Source organism: Haliaeetus leucocephalus, unplaced genomic scaffold, assembly GCF_000737465.1.
Source record: "Haliaeetus leucocephalus isolate CR32 unplaced genomic scaffold, Haliaeetus_leucocephalus-4.0 Scaffold517, whole genome shotgun sequence".
Taxonomy (NCBI): Eukaryota; Metazoa; Chordata; class Aves; order Accipitriformes; family Accipitridae; genus Haliaeetus; species Haliaeetus leucocephalus.
This window is the reverse complement of record NW_010972953.1, coordinates 8367393-8394922: the sequence shown is the minus strand read 5'-3', so window position 1 is coordinate 8394922 and position 27530 is coordinate 8367393. Positions and strand designations below refer to the sequence as shown.

The window sequence follows — 27530 nt, the reverse complement described above, 5'->3', positions numbered from 1 at the left end:
TTCATACCTTGGCTACTGTCTTGACAGCTTTCCACGTTTATACAAGTATTTTTAAATGGTTAACCATTCCTGCCAGTCTGTCTATGTCTTTTTCTCTGCTATCTGCATTTTACTGAAGAGGAAAGTACATAAGTTCTATACTGAGTATACATCCTCATTGTTAAGCTCTGCAGTGAAGTCATAAATCTCTTGCTGCGCGCAACTGTATGATGGCCCAAGATCGAGCAGTTCTATACCTTCAGTTACCACTCCTCTAAAGTGCGGTTATTATTTTAGTCTTTGCCGTGGTGTTACCTAATTAAGAAAGACTTCTCTCTGAAGAAGTGAAGATGGAGTCAATTTCTCGCATATAGGATGGGCTCTTAATGACTGCAAGTTTCAGATCCTTTATTTGTGAGTTGGTAAGTTGGTTTTCTCCAAAAAATTTACTGATACAGGAGTTCTGAATAGTCTTTGGGAAGTTCTACTGTCTGCACAGCTGCCTAAGCTTCTGAATAAGGCATTGATATCAGCTGTGTAAAGGTAGGCAATGTAAATATCAAAATGTCATTTCTTTTCCCTTTCTTCATCCTAACTTCACATTGCTGGGAAGTGTGTATTTTGTAGTGCCATCTTCAGTTTGTTGTCCACCAGGATGCAGCTGATACCCAACAGTCAGTCCTCAGCCTGTCATGAGGCATGGGGGTATTCCGTCACAGTTTCAAGGCTTTGCCTTTGAACTTCATGAGGTTTTTGTCAGCCCGTTCCCCCAACTTGTTGAGATTACATTGAGAGGAGAAGAGATTGGGGAAGCTTGAGAGCAGACCTTACCCATAAAGTCTGAGGCAGAGAGGAATTTAGTGTTTTAGCCTTTTCCATATCCATTACCACTAGGTTCAGCAGCAGGCCTGCAGTCTGCATTATCCTTACTTTTTTGCTACTGCTGTGTATGTAGAGAGCCCTTCTTCTTGCCCTTGTAGGTCCAGCATCTCAGTTTCAACTCTGTCTTCAGGTTTTCTTAATGCCATCCCTGCATGCTTGGGCAATGCTTCTTCATTCATCGCAGCTGACTTGTGGTGTAATAACAGATGCTTAAGCTGGAACTTGGAAGATGAAGCTTAAATGATAAAAGTGATTCCCAGCAGTTTCTTGAAACTGGAGCTCTAATTTTAATTTTTCAACCCTCAGTCCTACACCTATTCATCCAGAAAAGATCTGAAATCTGATCATTCAGTGGAGTCTGCCCTGTGGCTCTCTTCAGTCTTAAGGCAGTGCTTAGTGGTAGCAAGTCCTCTGTTTTCAACTGAGACTTCTGCTGAGGATGTGTACCAAGTTTTGGCCCACCGAGACACGGCTTCTACTTAAGCCAGAAGCTGCGGCAGCATCCTGTTCATCCCCAGGGTCTTCTCTTCAGAGACAGAATCACTTATCCATGGATTGACTGTAAGGAAGTATCCTAGAAACCAAGTAATTTAGATCATGCCTTTTCATTTCCAGCTCTTCCTTCTTCATGATTAAAAAAAATTAAAAGGGCACAGCAGTACGTACCCATGTTGTTACCCACGTTGTTAAAGTAGATCCTAGTATTCAGGTGTAGTACAAGAATACAAAGGTTAAGTCAGCAGTGGGTGTATCACTGGAATGTGACAAAAAAGTTTGCATTTGGGAACTGCCATTTGAAGCTTTCCTTATACCTCTGCTATGTTCAGTAGCCTTGTTGAAGCTTTCTGGTACATATACGAAAATAGTCTCATAATTGTGAAATACATGTTCTATTTAGTATAAACCCCAAATCTTTTTGAATATAATAGGTAGAGATTACATTGTTATATAGCTACAGAGTTAACGCAATTGTTATCAAATGTGAGTGGCAGCAGCTACTGGAGAGGGTGGCATAGAAGAATCTTAAGTACAGATCTGGCTAAAGAGGAAATTTCAGCATGTAATTCTGAAGGGGAGCAGTATCAATCAGGGAAGGCAATAGAGGTCTTTGGGACAGATTTTCAATTTTTACACAAATGAATAAGCAGAAATGTAAGCATGCATCTGTATCTTGAAATTGTAGATTGGACAAGACTGGAGATAAGTATAGGGAAAGTTTGAAATATCCACATATATAGTTAAAAAAATATTAATTTATATATATGTGCTCTAGACATCATATAATCTGTGTCTTCTGTAGTGCTGTTGTGTATAATATTCCAGCCTGTGAGCTGACAGTATGTCAAAATTTTTATCATGTTTTAGAAGCACATGATCTTGAGAAATAAATAGTGGATATAGTATAGAATATAGCAGTGTCAAAAAAGAGATCATTCGTTTTGAGACCTAATAACCTTGAGTGATGGGAGAATTTCAGTAATAAGAAAAAAGGAGAACCTTGCACTCATTGCAGAGTAGGTGAGTCACTAATCTTTGGCAGCCATGGGCTGGGGGAGGTATCTTCATTCTTAAGATTCTCTCAAAAAAGTAGATCCATCAGAAATAGTGAAATTCATTTCATGATGCAGTAGGTCTCCAGGGAGACACTACCTGCAGAACAGTATGGGGTTCTAAGACATTTCACCACAAGAATAGTGGAAGAATCAACATCTTAGTATACGCAGTTGGAAAAGTTGGCTTGTTATGCTTATGATATGTACCCAGAAATAGAAGTATTAATTGTGAACCTCAGTGTTTCAGTCTGGGAAAATGCCAGACAAGAAAGATCTACAGAGCTAGAAGATAGCCATTGGCACAAGAGTAAGTGGCCAGCTGCAGAGTGGAAGAGGAATCCTAATTAGAGCAATGAGATACTGATATAACTTCCCAGTCAACACAGGGTATACTTGGAGTTAGGGGTGAATAACAGTTGAAAAAGAGCCATCAGATAGTTGTTGTGAATTTAGACTGCAGTAGAGAAGGTAATCTGTGTCATTGCTCTGGTTTCTTTTAAAATTTTCTATGTACTACTTGAATGTCTTGTCTCTGAGGCTTTGAGCTTTTGTGACCAGTATTTTTTCTTTTTTTTTTTTTTTTATGAATAGGTTATTAACAAGAAAGTTTGTTCTTTTGACTCCTAGGTTCCAAAAGAGAAAGATGAAATGGTGGAGCAAGAATTTAATCGTCTGCTGGAAGCCACATCCTACCTCAGTCACCAGCTGGATTTTAATGTTCTCAATAATAAGCCTGTCTCCCTAGGTCAGGCTCTGGAGGTTGTCATACAGTAAGTGACTTTTCTCTTCATGGTAGACTTTCCTATTTTGTGGAGAATTTTCCAAAAGACATCTGAAACAACTGTGATGCCCCTAGGGTAAGCATTACCCACTTCATACAACTGTTTGGTCTCTGCTGAGTTCTCATTTGTGTATGTGTTTCTTGTTTATTGAAGCAAAATATGCCAAAGATGGTTAAAGGAGCAAACATCTTCTCTTGAAAGCTTCCTGAAAATCACTGCTACAGCAACTGATAGTGGATAATTGACATACATACAGCCCACTTAGGCTACTTGAAAGCTAATGGCATTTGTAATATGCCTTTTAATAATAATAGGTAACTTCAGACTCACACTTTAGCTAGTCAGATATCCCTTATTTACAGAAACTTGTATTAATTTTGTAATTGCCATATGAGTATTTACTAAAATATCCCATGACGTGCTTTTATTGCATTACGCTAATTAGATTGTGATAATGAGTTTTCTCAATAATGTGAGGATTTTATGGTGAACTAACTACTTACGTTTTCCAGATTGCAGGAGAAGCATGTGAAGGATGAGCAGATTGAACACTGGAAAAAAATTGTGAAAACACAGGAGGAGTTGAAAGATCTTCTTAACAAGGTCAGATAATGACATTTAGAACAAAAGGATAGCATTGTGTTCCTCAGAAAGTGCCAAAATGAACAAAAACTTCCATGGAAAAATATCAGAAAGTTGCCATTAATGCTGTTCTTAAACATATCTGTTCATTTAAGACCTTTCTAGAAGCACTGTTATAACAAAGGAGTCTCCATTTTTGAGGAGGAGCACATAAGTGACTAGGCAGAAGACTGTAAAACGTAAATATGGGAAAAGAAAGGGAGAGGACAGACATGATAAACAGTGTTGTGTCATAGCTTCCTTGAGGGATGTTGATAATGACTGAGGCTTTTGGGGGGTTATTTTAAAATGTTTACTTTCTTTACCACAAATCTGATTTGTAGTGTAGAAACAGTGTTTTAGGCCTACTTAAATTAGTTTTGGTTGTGGTAGATGACATCTTTACATCTTCATGGAAGTTTCTCAAATTAAAAATGTCTGAGGATAGCTCTCATATCCTAAGTTATTTGCAAGATATTTTGTAAGAAATCAACGATGTTGGGTCTAAGCCATGTTGTTTTGGGGTTGGTGGTATTTATTGTGGTTTCTTGGAGGTAGAATTGCATATATATAAGTAACATCTGTCAAAACCTGGAAATCTCTTTGGTATAATGGCATAGTTTGAGATGAATATCCATTTTACACAGTAACATGCATGAAAACTATCTTCCCTTCTTCCCTCCCCTCCCCCCACCCCTTGCTCCCTTTTTCTACTCCACCTGAAAAAGATGGTGAATTTAAAAGAGAAGATTAAAGAACTTCATCAACAGTATAAGGAAGCATCAGAAGTGAAGCCACCTCGGGATATTACAGCAGAGTTTCTTGTGAAAAGCAAACACAGAGATCTGACTGCACTTTGCAAGGTAAAGGATGACATACATACAGCACTTAAGTCAGTGGTTGCTGAGGACTTCAGCAGCCAGCCAAAATAAGCCAATATAAATGTTTCCACATCTCTCTGATCCAACACTCTCAAGAGAATGTGATTGATGGTAGCTCTGGGTTGTAATACTGATAACAGGGCTGCATTAACTACCTTTAGGTACCTGTCTTTCATGGCTTATGATGGAGAGTATTAACACGATGAAGGCTCAATTTTAGGTAGTAGTCTGTGCTGGCTCATGTCAGACAGGATTTAATGTTTTGAAGGCTAAATTTTAGATCACACTTGGTCTTTAGTTAGTACTGCTGGGTCTCACAATAGTCTGGAAATAAAATCTGCACTTGAAGAGAAATGCTCTTTTTCCAAGATAGAAAAGGTGATTTCCTGAATAAAAGACTTCTTTCTATCCAAAGATTATCATTACAGAGCTCTGTCCTGACAAGCAGAGTCAGTCCCCCTCTCTGGGTGTACGTTGATGTAGAAATATGCCTTAAAAAGGAAACCTTAAAAACTGTGCTTTCTCTGATAGTGAAAGACACCCTGCTAAACCAGGTCAGATAGACCTAAGGATCATTTTTCAGCGACTTGTGCAATAGAAGATACATACCTTTATTTGGAAGCTCAATGTTTTTATGTATACATAAGTAGTAGCTCTTCTATTTTGTCACCAATGAACAGCTTTGTGCTCCTGTTGCTATTGTTGGACACTCCAAATTATTCTGCCTTGAAGGAAAATGATTGTTGCCTTTATACCTAGTTCTACTAATATTTTTTAAAATAAAGGAAAAAAAACCAACAAACCCCAAACCTCTGAAAGGAGCTTGAATTAGATCATGTCTTTGCCTTTTGCATGACTGCTTCTGCTTTGGAAATCTCTGTTTGATATGAACTATAATCTTTCAAGAGAGAGAAGAATAGAAATAACATTTTGTCCAATATGAAAAAGCTCTCAGTACCATAGGAGCCCTTAAAATTGCAGGACTGTAATGGACCTGCATGTTCTTTAGATCTGAGTGTTTAAATTCCTGAAATATTAGTGTACTCATCTTTTCTGCAGTGTGGCATAGACTTCTATATATTCGAACAGCAGAAGGGCAAAATATGCTGGATTAAATGTTGAAAAAATAAAGAACTTGATTTAGATTCCACTAAAACCATGAATCTTCCACTGATTTCTCTTGAGGTTAGGTCTAGTCTGATGCTACATGATGTCTTTAAGTCCTTTTTGTAAACTGATTTTAATGCTAGCTTTAAATCTTATTAGGAGTATGATGAATTGGCAGAAACACAAGGAAAGCTGGAAGAGAAGTTACAAGAACTTGAAGCCAATCCACCAAGGTAAAGATACAAACTATAAAAATAAATACTCAGGAAAGCAGGTTTTTTACTACTTTTCACTTAGTTTCAAAAATGCTATGGTATGCTTTGTTTTAATTATGGTAACTCAAGGGGTTAGGAAGGTACAAACATGAAGTTTGAGTTCCTTCAGCTTTAAACTAATCTTCCTCATTTTTAGAGGTGACTCGGACAAAAAAGGTGGTTCTTAGCTAGGGTGCATTTCAGTAGAAATCCTTACTGTAATTAGTGCCTGATCTCAGGAAGCCTTTGAGATTTTAAATTCCCATCACTAATGATAGCATACCAATCCTGCTTATTTTGGCAGAATATTATTATTTTGTGCTCTATGTGATTACACTAGGTTTTTAGTTGTTGTCTTTATACATGCTACTTAAGCCATTATTTATGTAACTTTTTTATTTCTAAAGTTAAGTTTCTAGCTTCACTTAGAATATTTTACATGTACTCTACTTTGAAAATGTGAATTTGCTGGGCTTTGATGCTCAGCTTTCATGAAGGAGGTCCAACTCCTTGAAACAGAATCTGCTTGTGTTCTTTTTTTATTTTTCCACTAAGGAGGGACTCAAAAAAGACTGTGAATAAATTTTTCAAAAGCAATGTATTTGCAACATCATACTCCAGCAAACTAAATGTCTTTGTATTATGTTTGTTTTTTCTAGTGATGTTTATCTGTCATCAAGAGACAGGCAAATACTTGACTGGCATTTTGCAAACCTAGAATTTGCTAATGCTACACCCCTGTCTACGCTTTCACTGAAGCACTGGGACCAGGTAGCTAATTAATGTATTCATTCAGCAGTACACTAAAAACTTAAGCTATATTTACTTCATTCTCATGGAAGCTTCTCTATGTTAATAACTTCTAAACACTGAAGTGCTGTCAGCTTTTTGTTAGTGCCAAAACAATCTAATAATACTGTCTACTGAAAGTTCCTATACTTACTACTTGACTAATTAACAGAAAGATTGTCAAATTTATTCAACTCTTTGAAAAAAGGTTTTAGAAAAAAGTTTTGCCATTGTGTAGATTTGCTGATTATTTTCTATTGAATTATGTGATTTCATTATAAATGCATGCTTTTTATGCATCTTTTGTTGTAGGATGATGACTTTGAATTCACAGGCAGTCACTTGACTGTGAGGAATGGATATTCCTGTGTGCCTGTAGCCTTGGCAGAAGGGCTAGATATTAAATTAAACACAGCAGTTCGACAGGTTCGCTATACAGCATCAGGTAAATGAAGCCACCTCCTCCGGAAAACTGCTCTGAGGGAGTATGATCATAGAAATTAGGTTTAAGTGCTTCTGGAAGCAGATGTGAAGATTGATCTCGTAAAAACCCTCCCATTATATGTTTTGGGTTAGATAAACAGCCACACTTCTTACTGTGATTAATTGTGTAGGAAACTGTCAACTGGGAGAGCAACTCAATGAGAGGCTCACTCTACTTGCTCTATTTATGCATATATTTAAATATCATTCACTGTCCTAAATGAACCTTTAGGCTTATCCCAGTATGGCCATTTTCAGATGCTGTGTAAATTACACTTTCTGGAATTGAGCTATGTGGCCAGTAACATTCACTTGCCTACAAGTTAAGTAAATGTTAGTGTAAAGTTGTCTCGATAAACAAAATGTTTTCTGATGTGGATATGTTTTATGGTAGTTTGTTTAATATTTAATCTAATGCTCTTGCCTCCTGGCCTATTAAATGATTGGTTTTCTCTCCCCTTTCCAGGCTGTGAAGTGATAGCTGTAAATACCCGATCTACTAGCCAGACTTTCATTTACAAATGTGATGCTGTGCTGTGTACTCTTCCCTTGGGAGTATTGAAACAGCAGCCTCCAGCAGTACAGTTTGTGCCGCCTCTTCCTGAGTGGAAAACTTCTGCAGTGCAGCGTATGGGATTTGGCAACCTTAACAAGGTGACTTGGTCTTTGAGGGAACTGCAGCAGACCAGGGTTTGCAATAGGTAGAATCTGAAATGTCTATGGAAAATGTTTGGTGGATGAGAGGAAGAACGTTTTTTCCACTGCTGTTTTGCTAGATTTTGATGCTGAAAATTATCTGAAGAACTGTAAGGACCTCTTCTCTATTTCCCACACAATTTTTAAATAGTTAAATTTCAGAAGTAGATTGACTCAATATGTCTGCTGTAGCTTGTTAACCAGCAAATTTGTAAACTGTGAGGGCACACTAACCTATGGAAGGCAGTGTAGGTATACACCTTTATGTATTATGTATATGCAGTATATATTCACCAGATTTTCCTTTCTTGACCTTTCCAGTGATAAACACCAATGAGTGTAATTGTCTCTATTTTTGTTTTTATTGTGTGTGCTTCCTAAGTCTTGATTTTTTTTTTTGTTTCTAGGTTGTGTTGTGTTTTGATCGTGTCTTCTGGGATCCAAGTGTCAATTTGTTTGGTCATGTTGGTAGCACTACTGCAAGCAGAGGAGAACTTTTCCTGTTTTGGAACCTGTACAAAGGTAGCTGTGGTGCATGTCTACTTTCGCCAGTGTGTCATTTGTGTAGTTTCAGATCCAGAAAAGAGCACTTTTTATGATGCTGTGAGTGTTCACATATGGATTTGATAAGAAGATAGTATTTGTAGGAAGACAAATGGAAGCAGAGAGCAGCACTGACTTGTAAACAATTCTGTAGTAAATTAGGGCAGGACATGGATGAGTACGGGTTTACCAATGCTGAATTGGAGGCTATGTCTGTTAAATTGTGTTGCTACCTATCTACCGTAACACTTACAGTTTTATTGGCTACTTTATTGTCTTGCACATTGAAGTTGTTCTGTGACTTACTCAGTATTATCTTGGTTGCTTCTTTTAACCATCTATTTAATTGCCACTGGTATTCTGAAAAAATTAACTTTTTTGATTTTTATTGTGCTGTATTAAGGAAAAAAACCCCAAACCTCATCTAACATGTTTATATAGTATTTAAAAAATACAGCAAATAATGTGCATTCTGTTTGCTGAAGAGCAGTGTTGTCTTAATTCAGTATCTACTTTGTCAGGAGGATGTACTGAGTTCTTCAAGAAAAGGGTGATTTGCCTCTGCAGCTTTTCTGAATTAAAAGCCACTTCTTAGTTCATAAGTCTCTTTGAAATCGATTTTCTCTCTGGCCACTTAAAATATTGTTTGAGCTCTTCCCCTCTTTTACTAAGCTTCTCATGCAGATGGGACTGGCATCCAATTTAGTCTTAGTTTTGAAAACCTCAGCTTCCTGGATGTTTTTCAATTTCAACTGATAGTTTGAAGCCAGGCTGGGACTGAGTCTAATCTAGGATGGGACTGTCTATCTAATCTAGGATGATTCGATAACTGTAGATGAGCCCCTTTGTCTGTGACCTCTAGTCCTTTCTGGTACAGGTGACTTTGCTGCCCAGGATTTCAAACTTAAGTGGCTAGGATCTAACCAAGATAAACTACATTTTTTTCAGATGTAAGGGGTGCTGTTGACTTGTGTATTCTCTTACATGTCTGACTTGCAGAACTCAATGCTTGTATGTTATCCTGCTTTGATTTCTCAGGGGGGTGCAGTGCAGCCTTTACAGAGTATTGAACACTCAGATGTCAGTGGAGCAGACTAGAGGCTTTGTGATAGCTCCATTCCTCTTGCTGAGCGTTACCTTTCCAGCTTGATGAGCTGCAGGCCCATCCATATGGTTAAGATGCAGTCTGCCCTGGAGGAAAGGCAAGCTAGCTGCAGTGGATCCAATTTGTTGAATGGATGACTGTTTACTGTTTTGAGCAGCAAAGCGGCTGTGACTTACAGACCATGAGTCTCAGACTGACAGATGATTTTAGAACTCCTCTTTAGAAAATGCTTAAGTAGGCAAAAGGTTTTGCTCTGCCTGTTTCTACAGCTGGACTTTGCCATTAGTAGTTTTTTTTATCTGCAGCTGGTGTCTGTGACAAGAGGTTGTCAGAAGATATTTTTCAGTAAGCGTACTGTTTTTGTTCACTGCCATACTAAAAGCAAAGGTGTATATACAGTGAGCACTATTAAATGAGTTATTTTTCTTTCAGATGACTGTTTAAAGTACCACGGGTTTTTCTTCCAGCCTGTCACGGGCAGGACAGGTTTTTCTTTTAACTGGAGAAAATTGCTGCACAAGGAACCTGCCTTTCTAGGCTATTTAATTGTTACAATGTTTGGTAAGACTTGACTGGAGAGATACAAGCAATGAGCCATGGATAATAAGGCTGTTTATGTATCTGCTTTTGTGGCTTTAAGATGGCTGTGTTACATACTTAACAAGTAGTGATGGGGTTTTGGTTTACATTGAAAGACAATCTCGCATACAAAGGTTTTGCTGCTAGATGCAAAACCTTCTTTCTCATGAAAATAGGCAGAGCACATAGAAATAAAGTAGAAATGCAATAAAATCGTATGCTAAAGCATAAGTCAGATGGCTGAAATAGAAGAAAATCAATTACCATTTCTTGTGGATAGTTAGGTGGCAGTTAACATGATTGCACTGTGAAATACTAAAGCAGACCTGACTGAACTTGTAAAGCTGTTATTCTGTCATATTCTGTATTTCTGTAGCCATAGCACTTTGGGCAGAGACTATTTAAACTGAACAGATCAGAGAACAATTATTAATCCAGAAACAAAAAAAACCAAAAGTATCACAGCACATGCTGTATTAGCTCTGTGAAAGTTCTTTAAAGGTCTTGTGTTGGCAGGGACCAACTGGCCTCTGAGAAGGGTTTAAAGATAGGTGGGTGAATGCAGTGAAACTCAGATGAAAAGACTGCATGTGTTTGTACTGCTGTTGGGTGACCTGTTGTACCTCAGACAGGAATCCTCCCTGTGGTTTAAGTCTAGTTCAGATGATGACTGCTGAGAAAACCTGTAGCCTCAGGAACGCTATACATGTCCCAGAGCAGCTGCCCTGAGCTGTTGGTGCCTCTTGCTCTGCAATGCTATTGGATTATTGTTGTAGCCTTGTAGACACACTTTAGGATGGAGAGACTCCATCAGCACAGGGCAGAGGAACTCATGGCAGAAACACTCAGTGTTTTCTGGAAGTCCAATGACATTTCAGTCTCTCTTTTCTTGCCTAGCTCTTCTGTTTTTCCTAGAGATGTGATGAAAAAGATGAGGCCCTTTCTCTGTCATAGTTTTGTGGCTACTCTCTGATCTCTGGCTAAACCACATTCTCTGCTTGCTGTTTGGTATCAAGGCTCAGTAAACATCACTGCCTCGAGAATTTTTTTGTGGTGTAGTGACACATGCTTATCATGCAAGAAGCTTTTCTGAGCAGCACTTTGATATTTGCATAGCAAAATAGTCACTGTTCTGCTACAACCTTCTGGCTTTCTCTTACAGTTCTGAATTAATCCAGGTGACTGAATAGCAACATTTTCGGGTCTGGATAAATGCTTATAGAACAGGGTCTCATACCTGGAAAGCGGGATTTCCATAAAAATATTTTGGGGTTGTCTGAATACAAGTTACCATGAACAAATTCACTGGAAGCTGCATTTTTAATATGTAGTTGTTCCATCAAGAAAAAATACGTTGACAGTAATTGCTGGAAAGTTCAGGGATCTCATTGTGTCAAGGATGGCAAACTAGGAAAAACTTTGCTGCTGAAATGACAAAAAAAAATTCCCCAATGCCTGTGGATGATAGGAGACCAGTTTTTTGTTCTTTCCTTCAATTGTTTAAAAGACTAGGCTTAATCTTTCAGAAAATGGAGTTTAACTAGAGGAGCAATCCTGTAACTTTTTTGTCTAATAAACTCTTTCTAGTCCCAGAGGTCCTGTGTATTGAAGTGTCTTAATTGTATCTTGCGTAGTGTAATTATCTTTGTAGTTGTAACATCCTTACTAGTCTAACTTCTTCAGAATTTCAAAGACTTTTGTTTTTAACCAGAATATATTACTGGGTCTTCCAGCCTGTGTATTGCAACTGAACTTTAGCCAGTTTTCTTTAAAGAGCAGTAACTCGCTGGGAATGTATACCAGGAGATCTCCATATATACCAGGATATAAGGAATTCACTAATCATTTTGGAAATCTGTACAAAAGTTAAAGCCAAATTTTTAACAAGGACTGTATTTCCCGTTTCAATATGCTTCACATCTGTTTCTAGCTGTAGTATTTCCCTTGCTGAATTTAGGAATTCATAAATATCTCCAGGAGGAGAAAGATAACTGAGAGAGTTTTCATTAAGTAACCATGCTTGGATCTATGAGTCACTTCTTGAAATGCATGTTTCTTGTCATTGGGTTATTTTGGTAGCTCTTCGATACTTATCTAAGTTTTCCCTTGAATTTGTGGCTACCACAAATGTATGCTTAGTCTTACCATAGCTGGTCAGAGGTAAAATGACCTCATCTATTTGTTTGTAGATTGTATAGTCACATTAACACTCTTCACCACAGCATCACATGGACAGCTGAGTTACTTGATATCTGTCCATTTGAATTCTGAGTTCTTCTTAGAATCACTGCTTTTCTTGATACTGTTCTACTGTTCATAGTTTCCACTCCACTGAGATTATTTAATGTGAATGTGCATTGGTAACAAAGAAATCTAGATACTTTATATGATTGAAGTACCTATACAGGTAACTTAACTGCTATGCTGATGTTAATTGTACCTAAATTAGATGGTTTGGAAGGTATTAAGTTCCCTTAAATGTAGCACAGATGACTGTTAAATCCCGGTGGAAACTCCTATGTCAAACAAGTGATGTCTTCACTAAAGAAAACCTTTCCTCTCTTCTGCACGCTGTACTTCCTAATGTGCGTATTTAATTTTTAATACATCAGTTCTCTTGACAATTCTAAATAGTACCATAGCATATATTAATTCATTTTCCTTTTCGTAATTCAACATGATGGTGGAAGATTTAGGACTACTTTTGTTGGGTTTGTTTAGTTTTTAACCTCATGACTTAGCTGCAGGTCCATGCCTATTCAATTCCAACTTGCCTGATTAAAATGTTCAATTTCAATAATTCAGTTGTTTTTTTTCCTCTCCTTCCCCCCGCCCTCTCAGCACCAATTTTGTTGGCCTTGGTAGCAGGAGAAGCAGCAGGGATCATGGAAAATATCAGCGATGATGTCATTGTTGGACGGTGCCTTGCCATCCTCAAAGGCATATTTGGTAGTAGTGCTGTGCCACAGGTTAGTACAGACAGTGTCTTTGGGTAACTTCTCTGCATTTCAGAATGTACTACAATTCTCAGTAGCTTTGCTGCAGTATTGAACTGTTTGGTATATGGTATATGTACCACCTTTTGGTTGTTCAGGGGTTTTGGGGAGGAGGGGCTGTTTGTGGGTTTGGGTTTTTTTGGCGGTTAGGGCTTTTTTTTGTTTGGGGTGGGGGGGTGGGTTTTTTTTTCTTGAGAAGATTGTTTTAGACTGAGTAAGACTCTAACTTTTCCAGAGCATCCAACACTTCAGTAAATTTTCTACCTTTTACATTTCTGGCGTTACAGCAGAGTTGTCCGTGGCTAGTGACAACACTGCTTAGATACTCCCTGCCATGTTCTGCACCTTCTCTAAAGTACAGTAAAGCTCTTGACCAGTGAATTCTGCAGAGAAACAGGTTTGGCTGGAAAATGGCCGAAGGGGAAGGAAGGGAGTAAAGGCAATCTTTCATCTGGATCAGTTCCTTGTGCAGCTAGCCAACAGTTATTTAGGCACAATAAGTGTAAAAGGAATGGTTAGTGAAGGCGGAGTTTGGAAAATAGTTAATATTACTCAAAAGAAGCTTGGGTACTTAGGACATTGATTTGAAAAGTCCGTTCAACACACAGTGTGTGTGACTTAGTTGAATACTTGGTCTGTTGTCCTAACAGGCAGCAGTTCTTACAAATGGCATTGGTTGTAAATAAATAGCTCTCCTCCACTGGGATTTCTATATAGTAAAGTAATGAAAAAATACATGGTAACTTTAATACACCAGTCTTCTCTGAGCATTTGGCCATGTGTAAATTGGACTGTTTACTTGCTTGGTATTTCATGTGAGGAACAGATTCACTTTGTTGTCTTTATTGTAGAGTAGTTGTAGAGCTCTTCTTGAACATGGCCTTATAATCCCCAGTATTTTACTTCTTTCTATGTGATGGACAAATCCTCACAGCTGACTGTAAGCATGGATTTTTAGTTAATGAGTGGATCTCATATTTTGGAAACGCTCAATCAGTTGAATTTTATGTCTCAGACTGGAGAACACAAAAGAAGGAAACCCCAGGCTTGCCTTTCTGATAAATCCACAGCTCCTTCTCTGAAGTCCCAGAAGACAATTTCACTTCCTAATGAGATCTCTCTTTGAGAGGAGCTTTGAGACTTTTCTGTCTACAGGTGCTGTAGAAATCACTCTACAGTGAACCAAGAGCAAAGTGTTTTACTGCAGCTGCTCTCTAGTAGGATTTTCAAGTGAAAAAACCCACACACTACCAAATTGCAGAATCTTGAGAAATATGGATTCTACTGTCGATAAACATCAAATTTAGAGAACTCCATGAACTTCTAAAATATTTCAGTGCATTAACTGATAACTCTGTTACAGAATGACTCCATATCTGATCAGTCTTTCAAAGGAGAATGCAGTTTCGGTTGTGATAAGTGAGATCTCTGAGTCTCTGTTTTAACATATTCACAGTTCAGGTGCTTATGTACTATGAGCACTTGATAATGGAGAGATTTGCTGGAGGCTGTCTTCTGGACAGCCATTCATCAGTCTGGATAAACAGCACTCTCATCTGTTGTATTGGATGAACAACTATATATGAAGCAGAGCTTGCTGTGCAAGTGCAGTTCCTCATATCTGTCCAAAACAGGGAAGCAGAAAAATTTTGTTTAAAGTAACACTTCATTGGAATGTGAGCCATCCTCCTCGTTCCTGTGCTGCTTAGTACTGTCTTATTTTGTCTTTCTGGTTTGGTTTTCATTTCCCAAAGACAGATAGAACCATTTTTTCCCTCTGCTGTTCTTCAACACATGGAAGCTTTCTCAACCTGCTGTGCAGCTAACCTCTGCAAGCTTCATGTCCTCTGTAGAGTAGGATTCAAATTTTGTACCACTTCTGTTGTAGTACATGTTTTATCCTCCAACCATCCTTCTTCCTGTTCACAGGGAATCCTAATTATAGCATTTGCTTGTCAGTCTGAAAATAAAAGTTGACTCATACCCATACATGGGTGTGTGGGCACATGAACACCACAGTTGCTGTTTGGACTGGTGCAGTTTGGATTGGGGAACCGGTACTTTTGTATTCTGCTCTACAATTGTGCCTGGATTAGCCATACTTTCAAAACTACCTCAGTGAAGTAAAATTTCTGTCTGGCTTTATTCCCTGTTAGATTGCAATGCTTCATGTGTTTACTAGAGAGAATTAAGAATTTTATGAAATGGCTCAAAGTTTTCTTTGCCAGACATATATGTGGTAACATACAGTGCCATCACAGTGGTCTCCATCCAACAAGGAGGGAAATGTGAGGTTGCTTTTTTCTCAAGAAGCAGTCAGTATATGAGGGCTGGCTTATCACTCAAGTTTCTTACCTTTTGGATAAAAAAGCGCTGAAAATTGCGGTGAAGAATTTTCTCAAGTCATCAGACCCTATTGGAAAATGTGGTCTCCAGCCCCCAGTGGTGTCTTATACCTTGGAACGTGGCCCCAGTCCTCTGTGGCCTTTCCACAGACTCAGCAGAAGGCATCAGATATAGTCCAGCTGAGGCCAGCCTCGGAGATCATCTCAGATCTGTTGGTGTTGAGTCCAGGAGACTTCTCTTGCCATGATGTGATATGATGCCTGCTGGATTGCTTTCTGGATAACGTCCTCACTAGATAGAGCCTCCTTCTCTTCCTTTGTGGGAAGTTCTGTTCAAGTATAAACAATTCCATGAAATACCTTCATGGCCAAGGAGAGGAGATGAGCTTCCTGTCTTGATGTTTGCATTTTTACAGGGTATGATTCCTGTTAAAACTCAGTTACACATTTACACATTTGGACAGAGTCTGGGCTATTTTAAGACTCACACCCACCACTTCTCAGTGTTATGTCTGCAAGGTTAGGAAGATGTCCCATTTTCTCTTGACTGCTGTTATGCCTTAGAGTGATACTGGTTTGAGTCCTGGTGATGCTCTCACTGTTGCATCTTTCAGTGGAATATCTTTCATCGTGACCATTACCTTGGCAAACCAGATGGATTGGAGAAATATAGGTGTTTGTGTAGGTACCCTTCATGCAGTCATTTTCCCTGGTGAGTTACAGAGCTTATATAGGCCTATGTCATAGTCAAATCAAGAGATTCAGATGAGCTGTGGCTGAAAGAAAGTAAAGGAGTAGGAAGTGTGCATTGTCATTATGTTGATAATAAGAGAAGAAACAGAGCAAACACTACACAGTGTGCATGTACAGCTGACTACAAAGTCTGAGTTCTGATCCAGAAGCTATGTGCAGTAGGTTCTGGTAATATATTGGAAAGAATTAAGGTATTGCCACCAGCGACAAGTTATTTACCTTAGTATGTGTTATCATGGAATATAAACTGGGAGTTCCACCATTAATGTTAGCCTAAGGACTTTGTGTCTTTTATTCTTGCAATTTGCATCTTTTGTATTTTGTACTAATTGTAGAAATTGCACTGTGTCAACAACTGAAGTTTCTGTCTTGTCTCAGCCTAAAGAGACTGTGGTGTCCCGCTGGCGTGCTGACCCATGGGCCCGGGGATCGTACTCCTATGTAGCAGCTGGATCTTCTGGAAATGACTATGATTTGATGGCTCAGCCAATTACTCCAGGGCCAGCCATTCCAGGTGCTCCTCAGGTGAGAGATGTCCCAACTCCTTTTTAGAAAAACCTCAAAACAGGATGATTTTTCCAAGTAATTTGCATACAGATCTAAACACAAGTTTAGATAACTTGCATCTTCTGATGAATGATTAGAACCTGTAATATAATTCTGTTTTCCATCCATGAATTCTGCCTTCCCAGGTTTCATGTAATTTGTTTACTAGGAAAAGAGCGTTTTTATTCAGAAAGTCAATTTGGTAATGTCTGAACAGAGTATTATAATATTAGGCATTTACTGTGTTTCATACTCCATATTTATGTTGTCTATCACCATATTTAAGTGAGTTGTAGTGATTTGAAGGAGGGTGAAGGCCAGAGTGAGAGGAATAGGAATCAAAAGGTCTCTCCCAAATTGGGAACAAAGTCATCTCCAGTTCACTTTGAGAGGATGAAGTTTTGAAAGCAATAGCCATTCTGAGAGCCCTAGCAGAGAAGGATATATTGGCTTTGGCTTTATTAAGGTTCTTTTTCTAGTGATACAAGTCATTAATAAACATAGCTATGGATAAAATAATTCTCTGCAGAGTATAATATATGAAAATATGTTTTTCTCCTACTTTTTGACACTGTCAATACTTGGTTTAGGTCTCAGTTTAAAGAGAAACTACTAACTTAAGTGAATTGCTGAAGTTTTTGTTTGCTTACTGTGCTAGAGTTCATGTCCCAGGATCAGAAACCATCATTCTTCTTGAACATGTCTAACAGTTTGGCTGTAGAGTTGAAGATACAATATTCAAATGCTTTTTTGGTATACAGCTGGGGATGTTAATCTCCCATGCTTACCTGGTTCTGAAAGTATTGTTTTTCAAGTAGAGCTTTAATATCTTTGTATCAAAGCAACGATATTGTCAAATAATTGGAAAATATTTCCTCATATAACCATCATTACAAACATGAAACTCTCCTGTGAAATGAAAGGTGTATTTTCTTGGTAATTTGTAGGAGAGGCTAAAATATTTTTAATACAGACTATTTTGTATGCACATCTTCATGTTAATGGAGACTGTAGTGTGATTAGAGGACTTTTAACATTGTTCTTAAAGTACCTGTTTGCTGCAGAATCTGAAAGAACATGAACAAGCCTTAACAGTGTTCTCTGTTCCCTCCAGCCTATTCCTCGCCTGTTTTTTGCAGGAGAACATACAATTCGCAACTACCCTGCAACTGTCCATGGTGCTTTACTGAGTGGACTGCGAGAAGCCGGTCGCATTGCAGACCAATTTCTTGGGGCCATGTATACTTTGCCTCGCCAGCCTACGCCTGGGGTCCCCCCACAACAAGCTGCCAGCATGTAAAGAAAAGTAGAAGGTATCAGAAGAGTGACAAGACCACAGTGTTGCTGTTGTGGACTCTGGGATGAAGATATTCACGTAGTCTGTAACAGTACCTGCTGAAAGGACTCAGCCATGAGTTACTGTATAATACTTCCGTTAGAATGGCCTTACAAAAACTTACCTAACCTTCGGCTTGGCATCCTTTTACAAAATCTCGTATAGCTATTTGAAGTGTCAGTGTACACAGAATCCTTTACTACCAAGCTGGTCAGGGACTTTTTTGACTCTGCAGGTACTTTTTGAAAGGCAAGCTTATAGCTGGAGGTTTTTTAGGGTTTTTTTTCTACCTATATGTGTATTTACAGTTTGGTAATTGCACAAGGCCCTCTAGAAGCTGGTTGCTACAAATAGTAGCTTAGTGTAGAATTTATGTAAACTTCTTTGGGTTTTGTTTTGTTTTTATTGTTTTATTTTAAGGAATAATATTTTTTGACCAATTCTATTCTTACCTGGCATTTGAGAAGTTGGTGCAACTGTTTCCCTACCAGTAACAGCAAATCACACCCCTCCAAAATGGTCCATTGGCTGCTATGCCATGTGCATCCTGTTTTAGAAAGAAAGCTGGTATTACTAGGAGTGTGCTAAGCATACTGTTTTATTAAATACTTTCAACAAACAAAATGATCAGAATTGGATATTTGTAAAGTTAAAAGCTAGAAAAATTATTCCTATTTGTTTATATGGAAACAGAGTTGCCTAGACAGTAAGTTAGCTGAAGGACCTAATCTCTTGACTTCTGCACACTGCAGGTAGTCACTCTGTGTACCTGTTGATTTCATTTCTGCTAGGTTGATGAGATGATGTCGCAGCTGCCATTGTTATGCTGAAAATCACTTTGGTTTGGCTGCTTTTCCTGATATTTTTCTTCTTATTAATTCAGTGCATAGAGTCTTCCTTTCATTGCACAGAGCAGTCTTATTTACATTTAGGTCCTTTTTCCCTGTCCTTCATTCCCTGGTTAGCGTTAGATTTTTCTTATTTCTTCCAATTTTTCTCATCCTCCTCTTTCTACAGTTTATTTCCATGTCATCTAACTGTCGTCTCTGTTCACACTGGGGTTTTTTCTACTTTTCAGTTTTTCTGTTCTCACTCTATCTGACCCCCTGTCTGTACATGTGCAGTCTGTCCCAGGTTCCTTCTGTCCTTGCACCTTCTGTTCTGCTGGAGGACCGGTACCTCCTCTAGTTCCATGCTCATCCCTCTACAATAACATGGTCCACACTTCTTCCTGAAGAAAATACACACACAAACATGACTGCAGCCCCTACTTGTTTATAGCCGTATTGTCTTTGGCCACAGACTCTCCATCTTCTAGCATCATTGCTTCTCCTGTTTTCTTGTGTCTCCTTCTTAGTAGCTGGAGATCATTCTTTCTCCTGACTATGTCTATTATCTTATGGTTGCTTTCTCATTAGATGTTGAAGTCTGAGGGGGGGGTATCTCCATAGGCAGTCCTTCCAACAAGCTGTGAGAAAGGGGAGGACTCTGATGCGGCAGGGGTAATAGTCTGTGAGGGGGCACAGACTTGAGGTGTCAGGGGAATAAGCCCATTTGAAGTGGCTGAATTTGGTGCCATGGGGGACCCTCTATCCTGAACCTCTGTCTAAGTTAGTGCTGCCTTCCCCGTATATCTAACTTGGTAAATGTTGTTGCTACTTGAGCCCTTTATTGAAGGGGGTACTCCTCAGCAACACTACTCATCCTCGCTTTCCCTTCCAGGGGACAAGACAGACTTTGTGATGGTTGGTCAGAAAACTGCCACTGAAGTGGGGCAGGAATTGGAAGTCCAGCAGGACATGGAGGAGGGGTGTCCAGGGGGTGACTTGAGAGTAAATAGAGAGTAATTTGAGACCGAAGACTCCCTACCTTATGTTCAGGTAAAAGCCTATCAGCACCACTACCCAGAGAAATCCTGATCCAGGATGAGAGGTGTGACAGGTGTTTAAAATCCACTAACAGCTGATATAGTCTCCTGGCTAGTCTGACTGAAGATGGGAAAGAGACCTGAGAGTTGGGGTGCTATGTTCTATAACCAGGCTTCCAGCCTCTATGGGTCTCCATATTTGTGGGGTCGTTTGCTATTCGGATTGGTGGTGGTGCTGTCTCTTGCCATGAGGACTGTCATCCCACTTGCTCTAGCAAAGTGTCAAAAAGTCAGGAAAGCACTTGTGGCCCACAGGAAAATAAAATAGTCCTCAACTTAACATAGCCAAATGGTGTATTTCCCAGTCAAATATCAAGCCACTTCTGCATCAGCCTATTAATATTATTTTCAGCTGCTTTGTTCTGCTTTATGTTTGTTCTGACTGAGACTTAGCGGATTATTTAGCAGGCTAATTCTGTCAAACAACACGCAGTAGTTTGTCGAAGACTTTCAAATGTAAACAAACTTCCTTTTGCACATTGCCATTGGTTTGACTGAGTGGGGCTAATCTTTCACCTGACAACCAGACTGTCCCACTTTCCCTTTTCAAAAAGACATCTGAAAACTATGACCACTGAAGTAAGAAGGTGGAGATGAAGTCCTGACAGTTCCCACCCTTTTTGAAGGTGTGCAAGGAGTTGGTGGGTGTTAGCTGATGGTGGTGATGGGCATGAGCAAAGGAATAGGAATGCCAGGAGGAGATGAGGAGGCCCTCTGACTCGATGTAGCCCATTTGTTGCTTTCAGAGTCTTCACTGGAAGATGAAGACCATGATCTGTGGCCTGCTGCACCCTGCCCTCCATTATCTCTAGGGACTCTGGACCTATTCCTCAGCCAGTCCCTGCTAGTAGGTATTAGAGAGTGAACAGCTCAGAGTACTTTCAGCTCTTAGGGGTGTTTGAGGCTCAGTGAAGACACAGATAAGGCTGTGCGGCTAGTTGCTGGACACTTCAGAGCTGCTGTGCTGCAGCTCCTGCCCTGCATGGCCCAGTTTCTCATGGTCAGTGGCATTGGTTGCGTCCTAAGCAGAGGGGAGCAGTGGCTGGGTGGAGGTCAAAGACTGCTCCCTCTATTCTGGTTGTATCCTGTGGAATTGCTGGGATGGGGGGTGGAGTAAGCTTGGGGGGAAGCACTATCACCCCAGGGCCAGCTGGAGACCTGGAAAAGGTGGCCTGAGCACATAGTGCTAAGTCAACTTAGTGTTGGGGTTCAGCTCTGCCAGGCCATATGGTGAAACTGCCATTGTTTGTCCAGGAGCAGGATGGTCTCGCACTCTTTGCAGCACTACCAGTGTGTGATATTCCTTGAGCAGGTACTCTTCCAGCAGTTAGCAGCTCTTACCCCACTGCTTCTGTCGTCCCAGGAGTGCTTTCTGCTGTACCTCAAATGGTGGCTTCAAGTCCAGACTATCAATGTATGTGTTTAGGAGCATATTGCTTTCTGCTCCCTGTGCCAAGGTCTGTTAGATGGACCTTTTGTCTGACCCATAATGGCTGGGTTTTTTTAAGTGCTGTCTCTGCAGTCTTCCTACCCCTGTGACCTACAGAGGAGGAGATGGCATTGTAACTAAATGGGTCACCAGGCCCTCTTCATCTCAGCGTCCTCCTTCATGGTGTAGCCATTCTTCCCCTTGCTGCTGTTTGCCTGCCCTAACTTCCCTGTAGGGATTGCCTGATCTGTTTCAGTAGATCAGGGATAACCTTTATCACAGATTTGAGGCTGCTGGGCACAGTCACAAAAACTTGTGATCAAGTCTGGTTGCACCTTGTATAGCGTACCTTTCCACCTATTCTCAGGGACTTGCCACTTCTCGCTCTGCTCCATGGGCAGGTGAATTGCATTTCTGACAACAAAACTGATTGGTGCCTATTTTGGAAAGAAAAATGTTCTTCCTTAGTTGGACCTCCCTTTCTGTACTGAAGATTAAGGGCCACAGTAATCTGCCATGGGGTTCTAAATCCTGAGTGCACACATTGCCTAGTCAGATTGTGATTTTGGATGGGATGAATCTGCAGGAAGATTTGCATTTCTCAGTTCTCCAGATGCCTGTGTTTTTGACAGGTGCTAGCATCTACTTTGCAATAAACTACTGTTAGCTCAGGGTCTTTGTGTACAGTCTTTGTATGGAATTCAGAATATTTGCTATGGTCTTGCCTGTAGTGGAAATTAATTGCAAAGCATGGGTTTTCCCTGTTTCGCTATCTTAATAATTGACTGGATCATAAACCTAGAGGAACAACTTCACTGGAGTGATTCAGGTTTTTTCTTATTAATCTTTTCATCTGACTAGGTCTCTTGCTATATTTCTAAAAAAGTTCAACTGAGGGTATTATGGTCAACAAGGTGCTCAGAGTTCATCTTGCAGTCTTCAAGCCATGAAGTGGCTCCATAAAGTGAGGTGACTAAACTTAATTTATTTGTATACTTCAGATTCTTTTTAAAGGTGGTGATAATTCCATGAGTTACTTTTCCCAAAAATGTTTACCAAAAGAGAATTAGATGCCATGGGCTGATTTGTTTTTGAGTTCGCTGCTTTTACCAATGATTTTTTTGCAGTTTCCAATGTATCTAATTTCTGAAGGTGTGATTTTTTTGTTGTTGTTGTTCATTTGGAAGCAATATTGAAAGATACAGGAGATGCTTACACTGACATTCTTCCCTAAAGCACACAGATATTACAGAACTATTGGCATGCTTCCAGACCTTATGCTCTGGGTGATACCTGCATCAGCTGGATAAATACAAAAAAACCCCACAAGTCGCCTTTAGAGAGGTCCGTGGAGAGTGAAAGCATCCTTTTAATTACCTGTGCATATCAGTCATGGAATGTGTCTTATCCAAAGAACAAATTTTCTTAAAATTAGGGGGTTTTTCCAGCTTTGCCAATTTGTCTGCTAAAAGCTCTTGCTTCTCTACAGAGTCTGTTGGCTTTTATTAGCAAAGCTCCTACAGCGCTTGTGGAGTCTGTCCGTTACTTCCAGGCACTAATAGGCATCAAGTCAACGTGGTGTTTAGAAATTCCCTGGAAAACATCAATCACAGAGGCTGAGAAATACAATAAAATATCCAATGCAAATATTGATGTTAGGAATGCAGCCCAGGCTTCACCATCCTGCACTTCTGTGTGCGCAGCATCATCATGTTCTTAACATACACACATAGATAACGGGGCAGAGTAGCTGACCAAATTCACTATCACGCATGGTGATATGGTACTGGGAGCCTTAAAGTCATATGAAGGGTGGCCATGCTTCAAAGAAACAAAGCAGACATATTTTTACTGTAGCTGTAGGTTCAACCTTTCTGTGTCTTGCCCAATGAATCTGTAAGAAAGGCTGACATCTAGACTGGCCTTTCTTCAATTATATTAATGGGCCTGTTTATACTTGGAATAATTTTTGTAGTTTCTCATGCAAATACTGTCTAGTTTAGTACATACTTCATAAAATAACAAGCAAAAAAAATAGCAGCAGGGTGACTTGTTCAGAAGCATCCAGAAGTGCTATTGAGCTGAAGAAATCACTTGCCATGTTCATGCTATATCAAAATATTAGAGGTGGACTCAGCTGTACCAGTAAGTGCAAACTTCAGACTGCTGCCAAATAAAAGATGTGCAAAGACATTTCATGGAAGATTTTGCAGGAAGAATTGTGGTAATGTTTGAAATACCTACTTAGGGTGGACTTTATCTCACCTAACCTTATACATTTCCTCTGCACTAGTTGTCTAGACTCCCTCCAGCCACATTTCTCTAGAGAAACTCATTATGTCCCTGTGTCCAAATCATTTCAGGACCTTTGAGTCTGTTAATTAGGTCTTTGAGTTCTGGTAATACAGGACCTACATCGAAATCTTTCTTACTAGTATGTGGCCACTGTGCCATGCTCACAGACCTTGGGTATTGTTACTGCAGTTGTATATCAGCTCAAGGACCTTCTGGAGATGGCTTCTATTTACCACTTCCATGTTCCAGACCCAGCTCACAGCTTTCCACTCTTGCAGAAATGCTTTGGATATATCCTATGCTTGGGGGTCTGCTGTCTCATGGGCCCAAAAGTTTGGATCTCTGTTTTACCGAATTGTTTGTTGGTCCCCATCAATGTTGTGTTAATTACACCTCTCCGTGAAGGGACTTCTGCTCACTGTTATTCTGTTGTTCTCTTTTCTAGACAGTGTATCGCCACACCCCAATAACTTTAAGGCTATTTCACTTGAACAAGGGTAGATTACCTGTTTTTTAGACTTCATGCTTAAAAGACAGATACCTTGGCATGCCAACCCAGCCTGGATGATAAAGTAGTTTTTCCATCTATGGGTTCGTGCCTTTCAGAAGCTCCTGAATGCAGTTGTTTGTGGAGAGGTCCTAGGTACTTGTCTCTTTGCAGAGATCATCTGTGTAGGTAACCATTTGTTTTAGATTGCAGTTATCTGAGTGTAGTCTGGCTGTAAGCACCTCATGGCAGGACACCATAATCCCCAATAGTGGTGCTCAGTGTGTCTGTCCTTCCACACAGCTTGTGCAGCATTTTCTCCGTACCTGCACCAAATGCTGCTCCTCTGCTTGAGCATCTGGTAATTAGTGCTAGATTTTGCAAATGGTGAAATTATTGTTTGCTTTGCTTCCAAGCCACCCCTGGGTAGCTGCACCTATGTGGAATTGTGTTTGAAGTTACCCAAGGTTAGAAGAGACATGTGGACCACAACCACCTGAAAATGGACACTACTTACCCAGGTGTTGTATGATATATGTACTCTACATACTCAATACTTATCCTTCTTTTTCCTCACAGTCCCACATAATTTTTTTTTCAGGTTTTTTGTTAAGCTTTGTGTGCTCATGGCTTAACACATGGGGAGGTTCAAGTCTCAGCCATGATTCACTGTTATAGGACAGAAATTTCTCCAATCTCAAGTTCTTGGGCAGAGTTAGAACTGATGTTTGGACAACATACTTCTGTCCTTAGTGACTTTTCCTCCCTCACAGAATTGTATCCTCACTACTGAGTAACACATAAAGCTTGTCAAATTGCTCAATTTGAATGTTTTTTCCTGATTCACTGAGGATACTTCAGCTTGGTGGTAAGCATGAAAAAATACTACTGCAACTAGCAATGTATGTATAAGACTACCGAATTCCTGTTCAGCAACAGAAGCCAACTTTTTCTGTAGCCGACAATGATGGGAGGATGTAATTCAGAACTGAGTGTGACTGGAGTACTTAATGTACTCCATTTGCCTTCAAGCCTTACACCCTACCTGATGTTTCACGTGTGCCCCTTAGCCCAGAGGGGCTGGAAATCTCACCATCTCCTCAGTACTCTATGCAGTATCTTCCTGCTGTGTTCCACTGTGCAGTTGGTTTGGGTCAGCACAGGAGGAAACATGCTTTTTGAGTGCGTAAGGATTTAGGATATTATTTACCCAGGCTTCAGGGTGTTCTGGTTGGTATGATCCACCCAGCATTTCCTCATGGTTGAAGTGTGAAGAGTTTGGGCACTGTGCCTGTTTTCAGAAGCAGCTGTGATGTTGCAGCTTTTGAAGAAAACAGGATTCCTATTTATTGGCAACTCATCGTAGTTCTGGAGGTAGCTGGTCCATTTGAGGAGACAGGATAGCCAAGCTGCTCCTGAAGGGAGGTCCTGGAATCTGGCCTGGGATGGGAAGGGCTGCAGCTGGTAAGATCATCGTGGGCCTGGAAAAAACACCAGCTGAGAACACGGAGCTAGCGCAGATGTTTCATGAAGGAAATGGTAAGGGATGATTTTGTCCTAGCCTTCACCACCCTCTGGTTGTCACGTTCAGCCTACTTGGTTTTTGTTTCATGGTTTACCCTGTACAATCCCAGCTTTGGTGGATGAACCATAGGAGCATCCTGGATGGGAGCTTGAAGTTAATGGTTTCAACTTTATGGCTAATCCAGGCCTAGTTCTGTCATTGCTAGGAGGATGTTGGTTTATTCTCCACGGCATCATAACTGAGGTGATTAGTCCCAGATACGCAGAGGCGTTACTCATGGTGCACCAGAGAAGTGAGAGCAGTGTTGGGCACCAGTCTGGGTCAGTAAGAGTTAATGTCAAATATATTCACTGACAGGCAGTGTTGGGGCTTCCTATGCAGAAGGAAACAGCTTGTGCTCCCAATAATATGGTGGGTTTTAAGGAAGATAAGGGGAGTCCTCGGTGCCTGAGTAAGGGAGTGTTGCTAAGGATGAATGAAGTTGTTTGGCTGTGGCCATCCTGTTAGGGGGCTGGAGGGAAAGGGGGCTGAAGGGTTTGCCTTCATGTTTGTGGTGTAGGGAGGTGATGGGGTTGTGGTCTGTGAATAGGAGCCACATGATGTATCTTGGCCTTGAAGTCCCAAGAGGGGCTTGGAGCTGAGCGAGTGCAGAAGAGTCCAGGGAGGCCTTGGACCAAGTTAGGTGTTTCTCTTCCCAAGCTCTGCAATGGCAAAGCCTCAGCCTCCTACTTGTTCATTTATTTCCTCCTGACCCAACTGCATTCTTGCTTGTGTGAGCCTGTGCTTCAGTAGGAGGGTGCCCTTCACCCTTCTGCCCCCTTGCTTTACCCTGGTCTGCTAAGGCCTAACAGATGTTGGCTTGAGTCCTCAGCAAGCTGAGGAGAATGAACAGAGACCTTCCCTTTCCTGTGGTGTCTAGGCCACCAAGTGATACAAAATACAACTGCTTTATCTGGTGGTGGTTTTGAAGGGAAATAGCTCTGGCTGCTGTGCCTGACTTCATGCCATCTGTGTGCTTGGATAGTGTGTAACAGAGATGTCTTTGGGAACTGAAGGGTCTATGTATCCTTAAACCTTGTTTCCATAACCTGATGACAGCTGCACAGAATTCCTGTGCAAGTTGAATGCAGGTAACTTGAAAACAATTGTGTATGTCCATCTGTGCAAATGCCAAAAGCAAGGAAGTAAGTCTAGGTTTCAGATGCCTTGGATTAAAAAGCATGTTAATAAAGATTGTTAACAGGATAAGCACACTGGGAAGCTGATGGAAGGAAGGCTGTTGGTGGGAACATGAGTAGCTGGGCAACAGGCAGGTAGCTGCCCTGTGCCAGTGAAAAGTGATGCTGCATGCTAAAGGCATCCAGAGATCGGTGGGACTGGCTCGAGTTGGGTGGGTGCTCCCTACCTGTCTACAAGGGTGGTGAGCATTAAGGACTTTCTCTGATTGGAGTGGTGGTAAAGGTGGTAAGCAGATCAGTTTGCAAGGTCAGGAAACACAGTTAAGGGGAGCCGTCAGCTGCCTCTGTAGCTTGGGTAAATAGTGCTTTGGATGTGATGCCAGAGTTAAAATGTAAGACACTACTTAGACTTCTGTGAGTGGCTGATCATGAACCCACGGGAGCAGTAGCAATGCTTGA

At 40.4% G+C, this 27530-nt stretch overlaps 1 protein-coding gene across 2 annotated transcripts in view; it reads left to right on the top strand.

The window, feature by feature from the left end:
• Positions 1–26384, top strand: part of KDM1A (lysine (K)-specific demethylase 1A) — a 52093-nt gene extending 25709 nt beyond the window's left edge. For both annotated transcript variants that reach the window (XM_010576288.1, XM_010576289.1), the window contains 11 exons: positions 3042–3184; positions 3709–3799; positions 4546–4680; positions 5965–6038; positions 6719–6830; positions 7161–7293; positions 7798–7985; positions 8435–8549; positions 13096–13223; positions 16727–16873; positions 18009–26384. In XM_010576288.1, coding sequence (XP_010574590.1) covers positions 3042–3184; positions 3709–3799; positions 4546–4680; positions 5965–6038; positions 6719–6830; positions 7161–7293; positions 7798–7985; positions 8435–8549; positions 13096–13223; positions 16727–16873; positions 18009–18194 — 1452 coding nt within the window. In that variant the 3' untranslated portion in view covers positions 18195–26384. The remainder of the gene's footprint in view (positions 1–3041; positions 3185–3708; positions 3800–4545; positions 4681–5964; positions 6039–6718; positions 6831–7160; positions 7294–7797; positions 7986–8434; positions 8550–13095; positions 13224–16726; positions 16874–18008) is intronic.
• Positions 26385–27530: the final 1146 nt, after the last annotated feature.